At 36.0% G+C, this 9,917-nt stretch overlaps 1 protein-coding gene across 2 annotated transcripts; it reads right to left on the reverse strand.

Moving 5' to 3' along the window:
• Positions 1-19: 19 nt before the first annotated feature.
• Positions 20-9,467, reverse strand: LOC123684544. Of its 2 annotated transcripts, none has more exons than XM_045623837.1 (9): positions 9,142-9,467; positions 6,584-6,768; positions 4,156-4,364; positions 2,768-3,021; positions 2,003-2,354; positions 1,606-1,860; positions 832-1,031; positions 587-776; positions 20-525 (listed from the first exon to the last, which is right to left on the reverse strand). In XM_045623837.1, the coding sequence occupies exons 1-9, from the start codon at positions 9,251-9,253 to the stop codon at positions 234-236; spliced, it is 2,049 nt and encodes a 682-aa protein (XP_045479793.1). In that variant the 5' UTR covers positions 9,254-9,467; the 3' UTR covers positions 20-233. The 2 variants fall into 2 exon arrangements, with proteins under 2 accessions (XP_045479793.1, XP_045479792.1); XM_045623836.1 differs by having other exon boundaries at positions 6,584-6,783; positions 9,142-9,466.
• Between the last annotated feature and the right edge of the window lie 450 nt (positions 9,468-9,917).

A 9,917-nucleotide genomic window follows, 5' to 3' on the forward strand; every position in this document is an offset into this window, starting at 1 on the left:
TCATGAAATGATGCATAACAACAATTGAGGAAACTCATATTCGCAAAGAAAATAATGCCCAATATAAAATGAATTTTTCAAAAACACTTCTGCAAAATTATTCTTAGAGGTGGTTACAATCCAACAGAAACAAACTATAAAATTATCAAAAAAAAGAACAAGATAAAACTTATTTCAGTCGCACTCTAAATAGTGAAAAAGCTATCATATAAGTATTTATATGGTATTAACTGTCACTTGTCATTTAGATCAGTTGTGCTTCCAGGTAACGAACACTTCTCTAGTTCTGTTTTGATTGCAGCAATAAGTGGTATGGCTGGATCGCTTTCTCTAAATTTCCCTTCGGCTTGTATGTGTTCAACATTTACTTTCGGTGCTACTATTCCAGCACTCATTGGTCTCACTAGAGGGGATGCTGTAGAGCTGGTCCATGCTCCTTTAGGTTTGGCACCTGCTCTTTCTGGTTTTCGTCCAACTGAAGTCTTTGGTCTAGGTTTCAGATCAGGAAAGAAACCTTCTGCGTTGCTAAAAATAACACTAAAATAAAAACCCTGTTTTAAGGTTATAAATAGGAAATTTCACCTACCGTTGCGCATCTGCGTTTGCAGATTTACTCTTAACTTCTATGACATTCTTCTTGGTCTCCTCTGGAATCTCCAATCTACTGCCAAAGAGACTAAAAGTGTCGTCCAACAATTCGTTGAATCTCTTCCTCATTCTGGTGACATTTCTTGGGGTCTTCGTCAGATCATCGATGCCTTCATCAACACTTACACCTTAAAAGAAAATTGGTGTGAGATATGAAGGAAATCTTCAAGTTTTCTTTCATACCATGCTTCATTTTTTTGCAGTGGATGTCCCAAACTACTGGTCCTATCACACCTGGATCTGCATTCGTTCCTACACTTCCATGTCTGGCGAATGTTGGGTAAGGATGATGTCTTATTTCTATCTCAGCATCTTCAGGCATGTCCAAGTGCAGCATACTTACAGGCTCCAGTACCTTGTTCAGCGGTTCAGGGTTGTTCATTCTAAAAAGCTAAGTAATTATAACACCGAAATAAGAAGATTAGCATATTATAAATGACTTCGACCAAAGCTCAAATTCTGAGAGGAGCAGGACGAAACTGTTGTTAAGAGACCATCTGGTTCCATGGTGGCTCCAGGTGGTACTACATCACACATAGCCAGAGGACAATGTAGGCCTGTGGCAATGTATTAGACAGCGCCCCCTATTTTCGAGGATATTTTTTTCATCCATTATATTTTCTTATAGTATATTTAGGTCATAATTCAAGTCATATATTTTCGTTTTGTTGATTTTGTTATTATTTTAAGCTTAGTAAGCATATTTTAGGGAAGGTTAGCAATATTTTAAATGTTTCCAGATTTCTCGACATCGCTCGTTGCGAGGAGTATACATGAAAGCCGAGTTGCGATCTTTCGAATTATGTTGTTTATTGATACTTCTTCATCAGGAAGCCAAAAAATAATTTGCTTCAGGCGCCAAAATTGCTTAACAGGAGGAGCTTCAGTAATCAATTGCCACTATGCTCTCCAGATTCGATGTTTCACACCTTACAAATTAAATATATTAAAACTCACCGTGGAAAAGATTTGATTGAAGGCATGGACAAATAAGATTTGGGACTCGCAACTCCAGGATCGTTGTTTTCGACGAAGATCGTATCTACAGAGTTCCTTCTACTGGGGTTGCTGTCTGAATCGTAAACATCTTGAGGAATCTTCACCGCATTCACAGGTACAGTCTTATTCAAAGCTGCTCTTGGTCTAGGAGGTTTTTTAGGAGGCGTTTTCTTTCTGACTGTCATCAGTGGAGATATATCCAAACTGGTGGAGCTACAAAGAATTAATAATAACAACAAACAATAGCTCGCCTTATGAAACCAAGAAATGATGTAGATGAAACTCGTAAGTTGAATATTTGATAAAGAATTGAAGAGTTTTAATTCAGTTATACTATGGAGGTAGTAATTATTACCTTGAGGTAGAAGGACTCAAATAAGCTGCAGATTTAGCGGAAAGGCCACTCCTCAAGCTTTCAGTAGAGGCTTGGTTTTGAAAGTTGATGTAGGTAGGAGATTGTTCAGCACGTTTTCGTACAAAACTGTTGGACTTTTGCCTGCCTGTGTCAGGCTCTTCTACGGATCTTTCAAAAATCTGCCTCCTGTTATCAATTCCAGCCTGCTGTGACCTTTTGCTTTTAGTACATCCTAGAGTCAGGAAGGCCACAAGAAGAAGAAGAACCAACAAGGATATTATGGAACCTCCGATGACTATCCAAGTGTTTTTTGCCCTACTCAAGCTCTGTGCTTTTGAAGGCTTCAAATATGCTGAGAGAAAAGAATGGATGAGAACAAAATATGTACGAAATTTTACACTTTAATCTTACTAGTAAACTGAGTTATAGGTTGAATAAAGCAAATGCTGAGCTTGATTTTTTGCTTCTGATTCGATCTCTGATTTCAAAATTTCCTCTCTTAACTTTAGCTTTGCTGATTTCATTGAAATTGGATATGGTTACCTTGTTTGGATCGTAGATGGCTTCATATGAACCTGTGCTTTTCCAAATATAGAAACCCAAAATAACATACTGTGAATGGCTAATTGTTCAGAGATAGGAAACATAATACAACACCCATTAGCAGAGTATTATGTTTTTGTAACAGCAAAACTAAAGACTAAATTGAATTGATCTCAGATTGCAGCATCATAATGTGTTGTACAATGACGTCATCCTACTCACGTTCGGCTTTGATCAGGGTGGGAAACCCAAGTTCTTGCCTGACTTCTTCGTCGGAGATCAAGCTCATGTCTGCAACAGCTGTAGCTGCAGATACCGGCTTTCCGGAAACTGCAACATGGTACAAAACCTCGATTTCTCTGTCTCCATCTAGGTTCTTAGGGTCAACCTGGTGGATGTACACGTTGACTGGCTTATCTACCACTGCTTTTCTTCGCCTTCGTTTGTAGCCCAAGCCCAGATGACGGTCCTGTTGTCTTTAAAAGAGAAAAATAGGGAAATTAATAGTAGGCGTAAGGAAGGATGATATTTTTAACGTAGCTCAATATTAATTGGTGTTAATCCAAATTTCTCATATCTCAATTTTTTGAAATGAAGAGTAAGCCATGGTGCACCCTGTAAATTGCTATTGCGTGAACTTCTTTATGATATCTGAAACATGCGCATTCACCATTTAGTAAAGTGAACTAATTCTTATCAAAAACTTTTCCGATTTCTCTATACTTTGTTATCATTATCAACGAAGTGCATTTTTGTACTATTTTAGATATGTAAAATTCCAAAATTATAGTTGAAATTATGATTTTTCTCCAATAAATATACAGCCTGACCTAGAATTAGTGGTCAGTAATTCGCGTATTCTACGATCAAGAATATGGGGGGGAAGTTCAATTTTTTTTTCGAGAAAAGTTCTTCGAAGAAGCACCATACTCTTTCCATGAAATTTTCCATGACCAATTCCCACATTTGCGCACGAAATACTGACACGTTGAGGTTGGAGAGGCTTTCAATTCCTCACATTGTTAAGCTCAAATTTTTCCACCAGTTTCTCTATTGCCAACCGAGAAGGTGCTTCACGATGACCCAAAAGTGCTTTAGCGAATTTTAACAATTTCCTTGCGTTATTGAAGAGTGTATCGTTCTATTTTTAGTACATAATGGCGCAGTTTTCACTTGTCAAATGTCAAAAGATGACATCTTCAAAAGTGGCATCTACCCAGCTATTCAATATGAAATCTTTTATTGGAAAAACCTATATCATTTCTATTGATGGAAAAATCCTAAATCTGACAATAAACACAATCTTCCGATTTAGCACTCTTATGTGTAGCATCTTTATTGTTTTTAATGCATAACTTCATTTAATAATCATTCTACTGAATAAAGTGCTCCCCAATTTAAAATTATGTAGATATACTTAGTAGGAATGTTATCTTTGCGATCAAGTATAGAAACTTCAATTGAAAATTACACCTAACAATCTATGTAATAAAAAAAAGATTTCCAATTCGAAGATAATTTTCTGAAAACTATGAAAAAAAATATCCGAAAATTTCTTATAATATTAACAAGTTTCTTAATGCTAAAATATATTTCAAAACATTTTTTACCTCTGAAATGCTTTCTTGTAAAGTTTCACCAATCTGTTCTTCAGATCCGTAAGCTCAGGGTCTTTTCCATCTGTCTTGATGACTGTAACAATCCAGAATTCTTTATCTGCGTCTATCAAGTTATCAGTATCTGATGGTTTTGAATTCTCCGAAGTGTTCTCCTTTGGCCCACACTCGCCCAAACATTTTGGAGTCGGGGAAACGCTTTTCTAGAAGAAAAAGAAATCGAGAAAATGTTTATAGGTGACCGAAATGAGTACGAGAAATCAATAAGTTCATTGAACAGATAATGGCATAAGTCATGTGTGTTGTCAGGTGACGAGGATGAATAACCTGTAGTAACTCTTTGTACAATGCGTGCAACAAAAACAGAGCTGATTATTTTACCATCGTTTTTCCCAATATGGAAATTCAAACCTGTACGAGTTTTTATTTGAGGAATCATTCGGTTCAGCCGAACGTGAAATTACTAAGCTAATGAGATTTATTATAATATGGGACAAATATGAATCATTTTTGGATGAAATTTTGCCATAAAAACAGACAACACTTAACAAAATATTGAATTGTAGTGTGATTCATTCAGGTATTACCTACTATAATTTTGATGCTATTTGCATTGAAACTTTGTGATGAGAAATATCGAATTCATTACATTTTTAAATTGTACCTATGTAGGTACAGACAGGTGGGCCAAATTGGGCACTTTTGAAATGGAAATCCTATTCCTATACTTGATATACGAAAACTGAAAAGACCAATTTTCATAAGAAACTCATTGGCGAAAACCACAATTGCATAGTTATCACATATTCATTTTCGAAATATTGCTGTAACTTCTTTCTATTGAAAATTCTCTGTAAAAACTATCGCTATGGAAATTTCTTTCAAATATGACACCCCTTATATTGTTACATATTTCGATAGAGCTGAAAGTTACCATACCAAAAATATAGTATGTACTTATACTTGATATTTTTCTGAAGTCATGTTCGAGGTCCAAACAAGTGGCCGGCTAGGTTGCCAGACCTAACGTCTATGGACTTTTACCTTTGGAGAACATTAAAGGATAAAATCTTTCCATAGACATTAGATCAGGCGACCTAGCCGGCCACCTGTTGGGACTTCGAACATGTCTGAAAATATCTCAAGTAAAGTATATTTTTTGAATGGTAATTTTCAGCTCTATCGAAATATGAAGAAATATACGGGGTGTCCCATTTGAATAAAATATTTTCATAGCGATATCTCAAGAAATATCAGTTTGCAGAAAATTCAATTTACGTCATCGTATTCCACATAAAAAGTTCCCACAAGAATGCTTTAACAGAAATGGAAAATTTTCACAAAAAAAGTTACAACAATATTTCGAAAACTCGAAAAACACCCTGTAACTATGTAATGGTGATAGCTATGGAGTTACGGTTTTCACGAATGAGTTTCTCATGAAAATGGCCCTCAGACATCAGTTTTCGTCTATCTGGTATAGAAATAGGAGTTTCCATTCAAAAGTGTCCTTTTTGGCCCACCCTGTTCATTACTAGTAATATTCATCAGTAGGTAATTATTCACATATAGAAGGTGTCTTTAAAATGGAGGTACAAAGAAAAATGAGAGATTCCTTATATAATTAAAACAAGTCCTATGAATATGGGCGCGCAAACGCTTTGTTTTCGAGATGCAGGGTGTTTCTTGTATAGTACTACTTTTCGTGATGATTATACTAGTTTATTGAATCTTTATTAATTTTCGCTACATATTGGGCAAATAAGTACCAAAGCTTATAATTAATTTACCCATCACGGCTAACTAACTGGATCTTCATAAAATTTGAATTTTCCTGAGGATTACTGAAGAAATATTTGAAAATATTTCTCGAAATTGGTAGCAGATTCAAGAAAACTACAAGAAATCAGAAAGTGTAGTGGACCAAAGTTTTTTTAAAGCTACCAGTGGTCCACCGAAAAAGTTCAAAAGGAAAGCAGCGCACACTGTTCCAAAAAAATATTACACTGTATATTTGCATTCAAAATTAGTATATCACATGATGAAATATTTAAATCTATGCCAAATTCATTTACAGACAGGTGGAGACGCTAGCTTTGAAAAACAGGGGTGGCCAAGAGGGGGCCAGATTTTTTTAGGGGGGCCAAAGTAAAGTGGACTTATAGTTCTGCTAATCTTTTAGCCTCAGTATGTCAAATTTTAGGGGGGGCCAGCAGAATTTTAGGCCAAATTTTAACACCCTCGAAAACGTTTACGGCCCATGTCTATAGGACTTTTTTTCTTGAAATGATTTGAAGAATCTGTAATTTTCATTGGTACCTCCAATTCAGGATCATCCTGTATGTCATAACTGAGACTTATGTTAGTAATTTAGGAGTCGGTAAAACCACAACTTTGTTGTCCATAAACAAGATCAAATTACCTTATCATTGCCATCTTTAGACCCAGAATATATGGTGGTAGTAACAGTGGCAGTGGTGGTGTAAAACACAGTGGTAGGAGGCTCAATCACCCAGGGTTCTTCATCCTTATCATAGGGACCATCACCAGAACCGGTCCAAAAGAAATCTTCGAATTTGTAGCTGTTATTCTTACGATTGATCTGGTCTAGAAAAATTAAATCTGTAAAAAGACAGAGATATCCAAACAACCCGCTGAAATTGTAGAAGTTGTTTTGATAGATAAAATAAAGGACAAAGGATCTATCTTGAATATTGCATAGTAAACGAAATTTCGTGTGCCGCAACATTGAAAATATCACATCAGGCTTACGATAAATCAATTTAATGAAAAACACGTTCAGGTGAGAGGTACAGTGCATATAAAAAAGCATGTCAAAGGCAATCAAAAGTGAAAGTGATGTAGGTAGATCTTTTTTTATTTTCTACTTGGTATTATTATTTCCGTCGAAAAAGCTATCTAATGATGCAATAATATACTGGCTGTGCCATTTGAAATAAGGATGTAGTAGTCTGTTTCCGGTATAACCGGAAGTTGTAGAGATCTGAAAATATTTTAGGGAGGAAGATCATAGTCTCAAACCCCAATATGCAAATCTCAGCTCAAAATTATGATTAGTTTTCCAAAAATGTCTAATAGGCTATCCCGGTGAATCACCCTGTATTTCGCCGATATGGCTCCAGTTGTCTTTTTTCTCTTTCCAAAACTCGAATTATCACATCAAGTCAAGTAATTTGTTTTCAGTTCATAGAAAACTTGAGAGAGAATTTGCACAAATAACCGGTTTTTTTTTCGAGGTATACAATAACTTTAAGTTGGCACTCTACTGTTCAAGATGGCGACCGATTTAACAGCTGTCAAGTGATTTATTCTCAGTTTGGTTTGGCAATTCATCATGAATAGACTCACGCCTGAACAACGCTTGCAAATAGTGCAATTTTATTTCGAAAATAATGGTTCTGTGCGGAATACGTATCGTGCACTACGTCCATTTTATTTTGTTTAGCGATGAAGCGCACTTCTGGTTGAATGGCTACGTCAACAAACAAAACTGCCGCATTTGGAGTGAAGCAAATCCTCAAGTGTATGTCGAAACACCGTTACATCCAGAAAAACTGACTCTTTGGTGCGCTTTATGGGCAGGTGGAATCATTGGTCCGTACTTCTTCAAAAACGATGATGGCCAGAATAATACAGTCAATGGTGATCGATATAGAGCCACGATTACTAACTTTTTCATTCCTGAATTGAACAACCATGATGACCAGGAGCTGTGGTTCCAATAAGACGGCGCAACATGTCACACAGCTCGTGCCACAATCGATTTATTGAAAGACACGTTTGGTGACCGCCTAATTTCACGTTTTGGACCTGTGAATTGGCCTCCAAGATCTTGTGATTTAACACCGCTATACTACTTTCTGTGGGGCTATGTAAAGTCATTGGTCTATGCGGATAAGCCACAAACCCTTGACCATTTGGAAGACAACATTCGCCGTGTTATTGCCGATATACGGCCACAAATGTTGGAAAAAGTCATCGAAAATTGGACTTCCAGATTGGACTACGTCCGAGCCAGCCGTGGCGATCATTAGCCAGAAATCATATTTAAAATGTAATGCCACAAGATTATCTTGCGGAAAATAAAATTCATGTCAATCGAATAATTCATCGTTGTTTTATTGCAATTTAAAGTTCTATAGCTCTAAAAAAACACCCTTTTCTAGAGTAGATTGTAGTAAATACGTTAAATTCGTGTTTTATGATTAGTATAAAAAAAATTGGTACATATTGCAATAATAAAACTCCTAGAATCCAATACAAGGAAATCCTTGAGCAAATTCCTATCCAGTGCATCAATTCCTGCATTCTATTGTGAAATGACATCTGGTGCGTGGTACGGTCGTTTCAAAATCGATGGAAGTAAACAATTTTCCAGATTCCTGAAAGGGTTTGCGAAAACAATTGATTTCAGATGGCATGTCTTCCTTTTAATTTTTTTTAGGAGTTCTGTGATTCCTTTAAACTATATTTAGGGATAATACAAATTTATTACGTTAGTGAATTTCTATTTATTGTTATTATTTCACTATAATATTACCATTAAAATAGTTAAGGATATTAGTATAGAGTAGAAAAATAGGAATATCATCGAATAGATTTTTGCGGAAATTATTACAATGAAGAGATTTTGGGAATTCCAGTTTTTCAGAAAACATTAAAAAACTATAAGTCGTTAAGATTTATTTGTTCCATAAGTAAATATTCCTATCCATTGTTATTTTTTATCTTTAGTGATTGCAATATAATGTAATTAAATAATCAGTTGTTATGAAATATTACTTCCATTGTCGTCAATTTCCTTGTTGAGAAATAAAAAAAAAACTATTGATAAAGAGGGATTTCAAAACAACATCGAAATACAAGATACAACCACGTAAAAAACTCACAACAAAAACACGAAACTAACCTTCCACTTCCGGATTAACAAACAAGGACAAACAAACAAACGAAACTAACCTGTTTGGATGGTGGACTGCAATTCAGCAAAATCAAGAATTGTACCGTTATTTCTCGCGTTGAAACAGATCGGTATGACCGAAACCAGCACTACAAATCCTCCCCATGTCATCACGTAGAAAGAAGAGCATGAAGAGAGTGCGTACAGACGGACATTCGGGCAGCCTCACATCCGGTCTATCTTTTCTGCTCTATTTTTTGAGCCGAGCCGAAGAAGTCGCGAACGTTTTGACGGGCGTCATTGATCAAACTGACGGATGGCGCAAGTCTACCTTTGAGGCTGATGGTATTGCCATGGTGAACACCATGCGGAACAATCAAAACAATGTGTGCTTCTTATTTGGGATGGCGATGTGTTCAGTCGAGCGCAGGAATGATATAACTTTGAACTTTGATGTTACGTCCGGTGGGTCTAGTTGAAATTGTGTTTTCTTGGTCGAATAAATGATGGTACATAATGGTAAATGAAATACACAAAATTAATTTCTACGAATATTTCGATATTAACAACAGTTGTTTCGCTACAAAGTCTCGGCTAGCCAATCTCCCGCTCTAGGCTGAGACCCAATTTGTCGCTCTAACAGAAGTAATCTCTGCAGAATGCAAAGAATTAATATTAGGTAATCAGGGTCTTCTACCGAGAGAAGAAAAAAAATTAAAGGCATGTCTTTGACAAATTTTGATAATGTATATTCTTTTGAGATAAAGCAATACAAAAAATTATCAACTCCAAACAACAAAGCATGTGTAAATGTAATCTCAGTATTAGCAGAGGA

The sequence above is a fragment of the Harmonia axyridis genome, chromosome 7 (genome assembly GCF_914767665.1).
Source record: "Harmonia axyridis chromosome 7, icHarAxyr1.1, whole genome shotgun sequence".
NCBI classification, from domain to species: domain Eukaryota; kingdom Metazoa; phylum Arthropoda; class Insecta; order Coleoptera; family Coccinellidae; genus Harmonia; species Harmonia axyridis.

What these genes read in the sequence shown, in the direction of transcription:
- LOC123684544 (XM_045623836.1), bottom strand. Translation starts at nt 9,253, where the DNA reads ATGACATGGGGAGGATTTGTAGTGCTGGTTTCGGTCATACCGATCTGT. An exon ending in TTGAGTCCTTCTACCTCAAG is followed by an intron (nt 1,861 to 2,002) that starts GTAATAATTACT and finishes AATTCTTTGTAG; the next exon opens with CTCCACCAGTTTGGATATAT. An exon ending in TCAATCAAATCTTTTCCACG is followed by an intron (nt 1,032 to 1,605) that starts GTGAGTTTTAAT and finishes TTAGCTTTTTAG; the next exon opens with AATGAACAACCCTGAACCGC.